This window comes from Gavialis gangeticus, unplaced genomic scaffold (assembly GCF_001723915.1).
Source record: "Gavialis gangeticus isolate Ggan-Ray unplaced genomic scaffold, GavGan_comp1, whole genome shotgun sequence".
Lineage (NCBI taxonomy): Eukaryota > Metazoa > Chordata > Crocodylia > Gavialidae > Gavialis > Gavialis gangeticus.
Window position 1 is genome coordinate 177,403,467 of NW_017729024.1, and position 13,476 is coordinate 177,416,942.

The following is a 13,476-nucleotide window of genomic DNA, read 5'->3' on the forward strand; positions in this document are numbered from 1 at the left end:
CTGCCCAACCCAGGTCAAAAAAAAAAAAAAAATACACACACACAGATGTTCAAGATGAATGCAAGGTTTAGGAAAAGCTTTTAATGTCGAGTCAAGGATATGAAAGTTTGTATTACCTGAAAATATCCTTTTTTTTAGTAGAAATATTTGCAGATCCATTATAATGGTCTTATTTCTGCTTGCAGCTCCTTGAAGGCAGAAACCAGACCTGTCAATCAAGGCAGGCTAACAATGGCCACAACCCTGAAGACCCAGCCAGCCAGAGATACTTCCCAAAGCAGCTTCACAGAGCTAGACTTTAAGGTTTAATTCAGAGGTTGTCCAGTTCTGGGCACCACGCTTCATGAGGGATGTGGACAGCATGGAGAGGGTCCAGAGGAGGGCCATTCGCATGATCAGGGGACAGCAGGGCAGGCCCTATGAAGAGAGGCTGCAGGACCTGAACCTGTTCAGCCTTCACAAGAGAAGGCTGAGGGGGGGATCTTGTGGTCTGTTATAAACTAGTCAGGGGGGATCAGCAGGCATTGGGGGAGTCCTTGTTCCCCCGAGCACCACCAGGAGTGACCAGGAATAACAGTCACAAGCTGGCAGAGGGTAGGTTTAGGTTAGAAATCAGGAGGCGCTACTTCATGGTCAGGGTGGCTAGGGTCTGGAACCAACTTCCAAGAGAAGTGGTGCAGGCTCCTACCCTGGGGGTTTTTAAGAGGAGGTTAGATGAACACCTTGCTGGGGTCGTTTGACCCCAGTACTCTTTCCTGCCATAGCAGGGGATCGGACTAGATGATCTGCTCAGGTCCCTTCCAACCCTAGAAACTATGAAGACTGGGGAGAAGGGGGGAGTGAAATCAAAATGGCTATTCCCTATTGCAGTACAACTTCAAATTCCAACCAAACTACTAAGAATCTCCAAAAAAGTGCCCACAAACAACAGGAAGGAAGCATGAGTTTTGTTCCTTTTGCTCAGAGTGTTGGATCAGATTTTTCACACAAGAAAATTTCAAGTAAGAAATCCTCCTGTTATTCTAGGCAGGGAAACCCTGTAGATCCATTACTACAGGATGTCAAAAGCAGGAGGGGAAAATTCAATGGAAGGAGATTTTTCCCCTCCCTACTTTTCAAGGTAAAGCAAAATTACTGGGGGGGTGGGGGAGAAGATATTTATTATGCACATTCTCCTCTCCAGCAGCAGAGGACAGAGGAAGCCCACACATTTTGTTGTAAAGATGAATATTAAAACCACAAAGAGCTTACAAATCTGCATTTCTCTTCTTATGTTGAACATGAACCTTCAAAGTCATGGCTCCAAAATGAATGATCCTGAAAGTTGCAGTGACAAAGATAATCTCTGAGAGCTTCAGAAATGTACAAGTTTAGTCATCTCAGAACTGAAGCCATTGCAGCAGCTGGTATGTTTTATTTGATAATATTTATGGTGGAGAGTTTAGACCAGAACTAGGATTTCTCTAAGCTAGATGCTGCATTCAGTGTTCATTTTTAGAGCTCTCCAATCATCAAGTACATATCCTGCATTAGTTTTAAAACATTTTGTATAAAAGGAAACCTAATTTCTTTTAGAAGTAAAGCTGCATTAAGTCTTACCACAATTTTGCCCTGGTAAGTGGTGTACTACTTATATGGTCTACCTGTGGTGTTAGCTAGACTGGGTCAGGAGCCACCTGGAAGCATGACTGACCACCACCATGAGTCCAGTCACCCCAAGCATTTTTGGATCCTCTTCTACCAACTTGCTCTGTTCCTTGGGTTGCTCCATGAGGTCTGCCATGATCTGCTGCATTGGCTACACCAGCTCCCAGAAGGCCTCAATATTAAAATAGGTTCCCCAAAAAAATCTCACTGCAGAGACCCAAAGCTAAATACCACCTCAGAAATACATGGATACAAATAACCAAAAAGCATTCTTTTTATCCAGCTTGTTTTGTTCCCCTGCCTGTCTGAGCTAAGAGTCTGCAAAAGCCTTCCCAAGATGGCTGGCAGCAGTCTATAAAAAGCCTGAATACTGAACAGATCATTTATGTGGCCACTCTCAGCCCATCTTGATGATAGGCCTGGTCTCTGCTTCTAAAAAAGGGAGCTGCAAACAGAACAAAAATAAGACTCACTGTACAAAGACCTTCCCCAAGGTGAATACTGGCTTCGTAAAATTTTATTTTTGCTTCTCCTTCTGCATATTCCTATCACAGACCCAGTATCAGCTACTGTATGATAGACATCTTGGCAAAAAAATGGCCACGGACCAAGACCTGTTGTACTAGGCACAGTATATACTGCACACAATGCCTATACTGGCTCCAGGTTACAATTTAAGACAAGAGGCAACAGATAGACAGGCAAGTGCAAGGGAGCGAGAGAAGTATTCAGCAGGACAAGCAGTAGCAGCACATCAGCAGCTGAACTGTTGTTAGGTTTCTGGTAGCCATTGTGGCAAGAGTTTTAAGAACGGCGAGGCAGCCATTATAGGCCAGTTGGAGTCTTCAATGAAGGGCCTTGAAGATGAAGATTAATTCCTTATTTGATGCGATGTAGGAGAAGAGGGAAAGGAACAAAAAAGGGATTAACACAATGGGCTAGGAAAATTTCTGCAGCAACTTTTGGGATGGGCAGGGCAAGACTGCATTTGTCTACTGCAGACAGAAGGAGGTTACAGAAACTGAGAGGTGAGAGAATGAGAATTCAAACAGATTTTAGCTGCTTGGAGGGTTAGACCCATACCCCAAAAATGTTGCATAGAAAGAGTCTGCAAGTTTTAGAAAAACAGCCTAGACATGAGGCTCTATTAGTTTAGTCTAGTCAGAATCCAGTAGGCAGTTTAGGTAACAGGCAGGATGGTGAGACTGTTAACACTGATGGAGAAAGGAAGTAGTGGGGAGGGCTGGGGGGGGTGAGGGAACTCTGAGAAGACTGAACTATAGCTTTTGCTTTATTTTGGACTTCAGCTGATGGCAAATATTCACAGGATATTTTAGAAAGAAAGGCCAAGATTTCAGTTTGAACAGAAGATGATAGATTTGTAAGTTATGAGCAGAGGTAGTAGCTGAATTTGTGTTTGCAGATCAGATCCAATATAATATGCAGAAGCAGAAGAGAAGGCACGTCTCCCCCCACCCCCAAGCCCTGCAGAAAGCTTGAAGATGCTTGAAGGAGAAACAGCAGAGGGTAGAATCATGGACAGAAGATTTCAAGAGAGGGAGCAGTATCAACTGTGAAAGAAGCCAACAGGTTGAGGAAAATGAGCATGGAGTATTAATCCATTTTCATCCCCACCCCAAATACTGCTCATCAACCCAAGCAGATGCAAACAGCTGAAGTTTTGCAGCAAGCTAGCATCTGTGCAAGAGATATTCATGCATAGCAGGATGAGCTCAAGCCAAAAGCCAAGCAGAAAACCTATGCTGAACAGGCCACAAACCACCAAACCAAATCCAAAATGTACAAGTCTGCACATACTATACACAAGAAGGTTTCCTACAGTCACAGCGTCAGCATTTTCAAACGTTTACGCTGCAACCAGCAGAAAGTTACTTAAACACTTGTGCAATGCTTTTAGCATGCAGCATGCTAAATAATGATTTTTTCTTTTGTCTTAATAGTCGGTGCCTTCAAATACCCAATTTATGTACATACCTTCAGCAACTGCTTGTGTAAATTAGGCATAAAATAGCGTGTGCGCTCTTGAAATGCCAAGCCCTTTGTTTTTATCTATCTCTTTAGACTTAAAGCAAACTAATGTACCAGCAAAATCTATTCACTTACCGGCAATGGAAACAACTTTCCATTTACTTTAATGCACAAACTATTGGGATAGTTATCTTCTTGAGGGCAGCTAGTCTCTGCTAGACACAACCTATTTCCAGAAAAAAAAAAAATCATTTTTAAATAGCATTATACTCAAAACAACATACATTTGTTATCATGCGGATTAAAATAGTTATGGAAAAATTCTAATAAGAAAAATTCTGAATCACCTCAGCTGAACTTGGACAGTGTAATCCCTCCGGCCCCCAGGCAGAAAGTCTCTGTTGGAAGAGGAGGAGTAAGAGAGAGTCTTCAATTAGAGAGAAATCTTACATTTCATTTGTCACTAACAAACAAAGGATGCCTGCCCTATTATAATCTTAAATTACTTTCAAGACTCAAATTCTCTCTCACAATCAAAACTATCAAGAATAAAAGAACAAAGCACTTGTAACCAATACTATCTACTTATACTAAATAAAATATAAGCTAAGCTACACAGAGAAGCATCATTTAGCAATAAGAAATAATCACCTGACCTGTAAACTGAGCATTTAATCCTCTGAGTTCATCTCAGCTGTAGTCAGTGCTGTGCTATTAGCAACCCTGAAACTAGCCAGGTCCTGCCAACTTCAAGTCTGCTATTAGGGGCAAGGTCTTCTGAGTACCAAGATAACAAGCCTTAATGAGGTGCAAACAGCTGTACTGGGGCTGATTCTGCAGCATAGCACCCTCAGTTTAAGTGACACATCCACTATGGAAGGCACTGGGATCTGTCCAATGTCATCTAAACCAGGGGCTCCCAAACTGTGGTATGCATGCGTACCCCCAGAGGTATGCAAGGGTTGGTAAATGGGAGAAATTGTGTAATGGCCGATTTAATTTCCATTATAATAATAATTGGCATTTAAGGGGTTAAAATATGAAACATGCTGGTAGGAGTATGTGGGCAGCTGGTAAATCTGGAGGGGGTATGCAATAAGAAAGAGTTTCGGAACGTCGGATCCAAACTATTCTAAATGGTTGTATGCGTTACTCGTGGGCATCGTAAGAGGCTTATACAGGCCTTCAGTACGGTTCCTCTACTGAAGCCATTTTATAGCTCATGAGAAGTCTGAAGCCAGTAAAGCAAACAAGCCCCCAGACTGTCAGCAACGATAGGAACAACATCCCACCTGAGCAAAGAGAAAATACAAGCTATCATCCTCCAAGTATTCACGACAAATATTTAGTTTCGGACGATTAGGTCCATCTTATCCAGTGCTCTAGTGATGCAGGAAAATCCTGCATCAAACACAACTTTGTACGAAGAGTAGTTTCAGTGGTTTCAAATGATGCATTTAGTCCATCTTGCTTAGGAGAGTGTCGTGCAAGCCAAGTAGTCGAGAAATATTTTTCTGACAAATTCCCCTGAAATTCTGCAAATCTAATGCACAATTACAAAAAAACCCCAAAAACCCAACAACTCACATACATACCATGCTCTCCCCTCTTACCTGGAAATGCAGATTTCTCTGACCTGCTGAGGTGTTAGAGCAAAGATAAAAAACTTTTCTTGGAACCTCTGAATACTGCTCTGTACTGAAAGAGAAGAAATGCAAAGAAAAATTTAAACAGGATGGTCCATTACCAAAAGTCTAAATAGCAGCAAGGGCAGTGGAATAGCACACTAGTCCCCTATGGTATTCCTCCGGGACAAAGGACTAGGACACTTAAAAAGATCACAGTGTTTTTACCAGTGAAGAAGCAAGGGTATGATCCGCTCAACTATGTGCAGGTGGCTTAATACATTAAACTGCGCTCGAGACAACTCCTACACGGGCAATCCAGTTCCACGCTACATACATTCCTGAACAGGTCAGTAAACACAAAATTGTGAGTGGGGCCTCTCTGACACTTTCTAAGACTTTACCTTACAGCTAAAATGAAGGAGTGCTATAAAAGTCTGTGTGTTAATAGTGTTTCGGGGATCCAGGCAGAGTGAAACAGAATTGCATTTATGTACCATGCAGATGCCCTATTACGCAGAGTAGGATCAGGCCCTTCAAACTAAAGCAGGCGATTTTTTCTATTTTTACAACCGTGACTTGGTACATTTTAAATTCCAAAATTCAGAACAGATTACAAAGTTAGTGTTCCAGGACTCTGGCTTTGCGTGTTCTCTTGATGGCTTGCAGAACAGCAAAGATGCATTTCCACAGTTTCTTGTAAAATGGAATTAAAGTTTGAAGCACTTCAGAGGGCAGTTACAAGGAGATGAACTGCTGGTGGCCAGATGGAGAGTAATGATTCACTGGAAAACTTTGATGCTAGCTGTGCCTGAACGAAGTGACACTCCTCAAGAATTTCAGCCTTTCATGCTAGAGAAAGCCAGATGGACTAAATGTCTATGGAGAGTATTATGAACACTGGAGGCTGAGACAGCAAAGGGCGGCGGGGGAAGGGGAAGAGAGAAGAAACGGACAGTCTGAAACACACATCCCACAGGATGGCCACCCCAGCAGCTCCAGAACAGCACCATATACACCACACATCCCAAAGTGGGTGCCATGTGGCCTGGGACTGCACTCTATGTGACACCCACTTCAGCCACTCCAGGATCTGTATTGCATGTGGTGGAGGTCCCACAGTGGCTGCACCAGATTAGGTATGCTGGGGGTGGGGGGAAGGAGAAGGGGAGTGGAAGGGGGTTCATGAGCTAGATACAGCCCATGGGTCAGCCTGGAGCCACAGGCATGTTATGCCCTGTGTGGGTCTGATCAGACCCAGGGACACCACTGGGGTCACACAGCAGGGCTCTGCAAGCCATGTGTTTGATACACTTGGTCTAGAGAGAGACTCATCTTGGAGATCTCTTGAAGACCCTTCCAGCCCTCTAATTCTGGGTCCTTCTCCTGCACAAGCTCTCCCAGGCCCCCCTGCACTGTGTCATGGTTCCTTGGGGGGGGGGGAGGGGGAGGAGGGAAGCAAGAAACCAAAAGAGATTGTGGCAGGAGTTGGGCAGGGGAGGGGGGGAGCGATGACACCTTGGCACAAGTCCATGGGCTACCAGGTGACCCCTTGCAAGCTGCATGCAGCCCATGAATTGGACAGCCTCAGGGTAAGTTGTCTGGGTTCTCCTGTTTGTCATTTGCTTACCAATCCCCCCTGGGACTTGGACAATACATGGATATGTGAAACTAGTAACAAGCTGTGCTGCTCCTGAGTTGGGCTCGTCAGCCACAAGTGGATTCACCAGACACCTGACAGGACCTCTTACAGATGCACCATGATCCAGAGGATTGAGAGTTGCCTGTATACCAAGCCCCCCCTTCAAGTGCACACACGTGAACACAGACAGAACAGGTCTTGGGCTGCAGCCACATCACCGTGCTCTGCCCCACTGCCCTTTCAGGACACACAACTTCTCACATCTGAATTTGGGAGTCTGAAGACAAGGATGAATTCAGTTAAGGGCTCCACATATCCCCAGAACAAGAGCTCCTGTTATCAAGAGACAAGCCATATTTCAAGTGCACATTTTGTAAGAAGCCCTCTGTTGCACCCAGAACCCCACCACGCAACCTTAACTGCCTTCACAGGGATGACAGCACACCCCCTACTCCAAAAAAAATGCAGTGTTTCCCAAAACAACAGTACTAATTATAAGAAGTTCTCTTACACACTGCTGGCATCTAGCTGTGAGTTGTGGAGATGGAAAGAGTAAAATGTAAGTGTAAATGTGTCCAGCAAGATATCAACCTGCAGTCATTTTTCTCCAACTCCTGTACAAGATGCACTCCTGCTGGACTGTGTGAGCAGGGTTTTGGACCCAGCAGGGGTGTTGCACATCAGGTGGCAGAGAGAGGAAGGTAGTACTGTTACGGTCCATGTTTCTCCTGTCCTTCTCATGGCAGAGCAGTGTCGATGTTTTCTTTTGTGCGAAATGGCATCAATGCAGCACCATATCAGCCCCAGATATTTCAAAATATGAAAGCCATTTAGAATATGCCAGTAGGAGGATTCAGCTGGAGCACATACCAACTACTAACAATAATTAGAGCACTGGGTCTCTTACAGGTTAGTAACTAAAATGGGTTCCTAGAGGGGAGGAACTGGTTACCAGATTTCTCCAAACCAAAGCAGAGATTTAATTTTTGCTAACAATACACATTTAAAAAACAGTTTTCTCCTCTCCATCAGTCTGACAATTTATGCAGATATGTTTGCCACTCTTGTTTACAAGATGAGCCTGGACTGTAAATACACTTAGAATCTGAAGCATGAGCAAATATCAATATACCCTTTATTTGGACCATGAGGGTAAAAGAGGGGGTTACTGTCCCATAAAAAAAAGCATTTTGATTACTTGAGATGGTATTTGATATAGTATTGAAAAAACATGGAAAAAAGAAGTGTCAGCCAGAAACATAAAAAGTCGACCCACAAGCATGATACCCACCAGAGAGAAGAGGGAGAAAGGTTTAGTTTGAGGCTACAACTTTTAATCCAGCAGTGCTTTCGGATTGGCCTACTTCTCAACATGGTATTACCCACATGCTGCTGCTCCCTGATTTAATAGGATCAAGTCTATCCTTGTTACCTCTACTTCTATTGTAATTACTTCAGGGCACTTTGCCGTTTGGTTCTATAATTTTAAAATGTTATCCGTTAAGTGGATCAGCTGCATTTATGAATTGATACCTCCTAAACACATGAACCAAGTTTTTTTTGTTTTTTTTAACTGGATTAGAAAATGTGCACTCTTAAAAATATATATAATAATAATCACTCCAGGAAATCTGTACTGGGCTACAAAGAAACAGCCCTAAGGAAAGATAAATATTTTATACTTTAACTTCAGAAATGTCATGGCAAGCCTTGCATCTGATGAGTTCAGCCACAGTGAGAACTGGCAGAATAAATACAATGCTACTTCTACTACAAGTGTCTGTGCACTTATTCACCACACTGCAAATCAAGATCTAGACCATTCAGGAAGTTAACTTAAGACCTGGGACAGCAATGCAAGGGGTATGGGTGGAGGAATCAGAAAATGGGTACATTGTGTGCACATCAAGGTTACTCCCACCAACTGGAAAGAAATGGTTTAGAGTACCTGATTAACAGTAATCCAATAAAACATAATCTGCTGGTATATAAAACAGGTGGACTGTATTTACATCTTTGGGTAAAGTGATTCTATACCCACTTCCAGTATTTTTTTTTTCAAGCCTTCTCAATTAAATACAGCAGTTATTCCTGCTGGGCAACACGCATTTACCTTCACTTAAAATTAAGTTATTAAGACATGTTGGCACAGTATAAAAAACCACTTCTCTTGGGGCATACAAAGTCCAAATTGAGGTCAGGGAGCAGAGAAAGATTGCGTGCTGTTTGAGAATGTACCAAAAAGGTGGGTTTTAGGGAATGAGGAAGGGGAAGGAAAGAAAAGAGACGGTGATGATTGCAAGCAAGTGCAAGGTAACATAGAGCTGTGGAAACAAGAATATAAAAATTTGATACAAGTTGAATCAACATTGAAAAAAATAATGAACACACTATAAAAAAAGGGCTATTTAAGGGGGATAAATAATTTGAAGTCTTAGTTAAACACACAACATTACTCGGTGCTTGATGTCAATGACAGGTTGGAGGTGAACAAGTCACAACCAGCATTCAGCTTGTACACAGTATACCACTGTGTAAAACCAAACATTTTATATATGTGCTTTAGTTGTGATGTTAGAACAAGGGCAGACTTGACATACCCTTCACTGTACACAAAAGCTACTTAATTGTAACCTCTCTGTAAGAAAGTTAATCTGCCAATTTTGAGACGTTCCTCCTGACTCTGTAGAGTACAATTGGTTCTTCTCCACATGGATTAAAAGTTACTTTCCAAAATCCATTTCCAACTGATAAAAGTCACCCCCTTCTTTCCCCACAGCCCATTATAATGATCACAAGAAATGTTTGGTTAGAAAGGTCAAGTTGGAAGCAATTTATTTAATCTTTTGAGGCATAAGAAAAAAAAAAAATCGCACATTAGTGCTTCTGAAGTGCCAGTTACGACAATTTACAAAATGCCATGCAGAATTTCGCACCTTTACAAAATGGAAATGTTTGCCTCTCTGCAAGCATCTGACTCGAGAAGTGAACTATTTTAAGGCTTGCGTGTTTATGGATCAGGTGCAATGATGAAAACAGTGGCTGCTAAAATGAGTCTTTGTAAAACGGTAATATGGGTCGCTTAATTTAAAATTAAACACTTACCCAAACTTGTAGGTTTGATGAGAACATCAAGCACATCATAAAAAGGGAGGGTTTTTAGCTGAACGTCAGGATGGACAGGTGGAGCTGGAGGTGACGGCTGCTGCATCTCAAAGTGAGGTTTAGTGTCTTGAAGGAGGACAGAACCAACAGGTGATGAAGGGGACTGAGGGGTGACCGAAGTCGAAGGTAGCGGATGGATTCCAGCAACGGCCAAGTCGGGTTCTACTGGTGAAGAACTACTGTCCAAGTTGAAAACTGAAGTTTTTAGTGCCGACAAGTCAGTCAGACTTTCAATTGTCCTCGGGTACCGACGCCTGTAGAGTTCTCGGATTTTAAGCTGAACTGCTGGGCTGCAGCCACTCTTCAGCAAGTGCAGTGCCCTCATCAGGAGGTCATGTTTCCGTCCACTCTTATTACGCCCTGCAAAGCCCAATAGCACTTGTAGTTCAGATACCCGAAAACTTGATACCATATTCTGGAAAGAGGAGAAATAAGTCAGTGCAGTACTCCTGACATATAAAGTACGCAGCTGCATACGATAAATGCAAGTTTCATATATGAAATTCACGTTTCATATTTACTCTTACAGGATTGGTAATGTTTCCACCCTTCCCTCCCCTCAGTACAGCTCTGCCTCAAGTATTTCATCAATTTGAGTAGCCTCCTGCCAATCCAACTAGACAAATGCTTCCCGAAGTGGGAGTGCACCAAGGACTACCTGGTGAGAAAGTGAAGGGTGAGCTTCGGTTGCACTCCAAAAAAAGAGTCTCATTTTTCCTTTAAAAGCATCTCTAGCTTGTTTTACAAACAACCCTTGAAAAAAAAAAAAAAAAAAAAAAGGGACCCAAGCAAACCATGCTGCTATAGGTACCTGGAGCTAGAAGGAAACCTGAAACGCCAGCTCCGACAAATGAACTGCTTCATTTATTTCTACAGATGCTAGCTCAGATGATGGCAATGACTATAAAACAACATCAGTGATGGTTTTGTTGCTCAAAGCACCTTAAAAGCTGGGAAGCATTACCACATTTTGAAGACTTACCCAATTGACTCTGAGTATCTATTTACTTTGGGTGGGCCTTTAAACACACAGTAGGCTTTACTCTTTGAAAGGGAAGATCAACTTTCAAGTGTGGGGGAAGCCCTGACCTAGGCTGTCATCTTAATAAGCATGCAACATGTCACATCAATATTGTAACACTCAACCTTAGTGGATTTTGCAGAGTAGAAGTAAATGCAGGGACAATCAGTGCTCATCCAATAATAATTTTTTCAGGGTTTTCTTTAAAATGTTCCCACTACTTCCAAATGCCTGCCACAAAATACTTCCTACACAGTGGGTGTGTCTACATGAGATGCTAAATACACAGTAGACTAATTCTACTGGGCATTAGCACAGTTTTTGCCTGCCATGCTAATGCGCAGTAGAATTAGTCTACCGTGCATTAGCTTCACAAAAAAGTGTGGGACAGCACTACTAGGCAGTAGCCCCGATTATAGTGCATTAAGTTAACTACCTATTATTACAAGTATTAAACGTAATGTGTCATAATTACAGCTCATTACTGAATGTGTAGACACACCCAGTATTTTATTACAAACTCACTAATCCTCAACATTTTCTAAGATGTGAGATCAGGCAAAAGAAACGCTAACATCCTCATATGACACACCTGATCAAGTCCCTAGGCCTCCTATTATCATGAGGAAGTAAAACAACTGAAAGATAGCATGATTTCAGTTCATTTAACTCTGTGAAAGGAAGCCCTGTCTAGACCTGTATATTCTCATTGTCAGCTTCTCATGTTTGTGTGGGAGTCTTCCATAGCAACGGGATTGGGTTTAAAAAAGAGGAATGAGGCTGCAAACCAACAAAACCTGGACAGTCACTCGATCTGAATTCACCAAAGCAACCTCCACTTCTGAGACACACACACATGCCCCCCGACTTGAAGTTTATTTTACTTCAAAGAAAAAAGTTAACAAGTCAAATTTTATCCTTTTTAAAACTCAAGACCACAAAAGGAAGTATTTAGGAACTGGCGTTCAAGCTCCTTTGCTCTTGGTTCCCTACCAAACTCTTCAGTGAGCTACATCCCACTCCCAGATAATGAGCTCTCCTGGACAAGCAGGACACGGGGACGCACATGGAAACAACTTGGAAGTCTTTCTTTCTACCTTGCTATGGCTTCTTACAGTCACTGAACTGTAGCACCAAACACCCATCATTTTCAGTGACCCCAAGTGAAGATTTAGGTTTGCATCACTTCCAAGTCAACCCATACGTGTTTATTTTCCCCTTTACCATTAAGCACTCAAACTCAGTTTTGTCCATGAATATTCATAAGTTATACATCTCAAGTGGGATGTGCATTTTCCCAGACCAGTTGTGCTCAACCTTTCGGCACCGTAGGCCAGAGTGAGGAGAGGTTCACCTGTGGGTCCGACTGAGCTCCACGCACTACTCCCTTCCACCCTCCTGTTGCAGGATCAGTCCCCATGGGGCTGGCACAGTGCCCTCCTGCCCAAGTATGCTGCGATTGGATTCTGGGGGCCCAGCACGACCCCCTGCTCACCAGAATTGGCCTGAAGGGGCCTGAAACCACCCCCTTCCACCCCAGCGCACCAAGACCGAGTACCAGAGGCCTGGCACTGCCCCCTCCCCCAGAGCCCTGCACACCAGGACTGGGCCCTGGGCCCTGGCACCACCCCTGGCTGGCCCTGCACATTAGGACTGGGCACCCAATCTGGCATGCAGGACCTGAGGCTCCCCATAGGTCTGGAAATTTGGCAGTTGGAGAGGTGCCACCATGATCCTGGGCTCCCCCTGCACTAGCAAGTAGGACGCAATTGGGATGCAATTCCTGATCCGAAAACCATGTGCATGGCAGAACACATGTGGCTTAGAAAGAGGCGCATTCATTGGGACTGGGGACAGATGCGGGGCAGAAAATTTTCCAGTGCTTTATTTTTCTGTAGGAAATTTTCCATTTCTAAAAATTCATTGTTTTATAAAATTCATTAGTAACAATGAATGGATGCCAATACAATATTAGGCAAGCCTGGCAGTTTCAAAAGTTGTAATTAATGTTTTTCAGGTGATTATCCCTAGGAAGTGAGAGCGAGAGCACATATATGTTTTACTGATTTGTAAACAGGAGGGTAAATACACTCGCATAAAAATCCAAACCAAAAATCAAGTTATGAATTCACCTAGTTGGCTGTGCAGGTAAAATCAAAAGCAAAGCACGGCATGTCATGCACAGTTCTTTGGGTATGCTGAAATTAGTGTCTTGACAGTTTTCAGTGCCTTTTTCCTCTAAAATTTAAACCATGTAAGGGAAGTACATGCTATTGTGTACTGTCTTTACATTTTTTACAAGTATTCCAATAAAAATAATTTCTTTCCCCATAAAGCTTTGAATTTGTTTGAATATAACATTTAAACCATATTAAGTGTGCTGTATT

General features: G+C 42.9%; 1 protein-coding gene across 8 annotated transcripts in view; it reads right to left on the minus strand.

Annotated features, from left to right (window-relative positions):
• Positions 1-13,476, minus strand: part of PIAS2 (protein inhibitor of activated STAT 2) — a 70,169-nt gene that overhangs the window by 28,357 nt on the left and 28,336 nt on the right. For all 8 annotated transcript variants that reach the window (XR_002097488.1, XR_002097489.1, XM_019518126.1 and 5 more), the window contains exons 2-5: positions 10,009-10,483; positions 5,250-5,334; positions 3,984-4,034; positions 3,772-3,862 (exon numbers count right to left, since the gene is read on the minus strand). Coding sequence is in view for 6 of the 8 variants with exons in the window: in XM_019518126.1 (XP_019373671.1) it covers positions 3,772-3,862; positions 3,984-4,034; positions 5,250-5,334; positions 10,009-10,483 (702 nt within the window). In the remaining 2 variants the exon portion in view is untranslated. The remainder of the gene's footprint in view (positions 1-3,771; positions 3,863-3,983; positions 4,035-5,249; positions 5,335-10,008; positions 10,484-13,476) is intronic.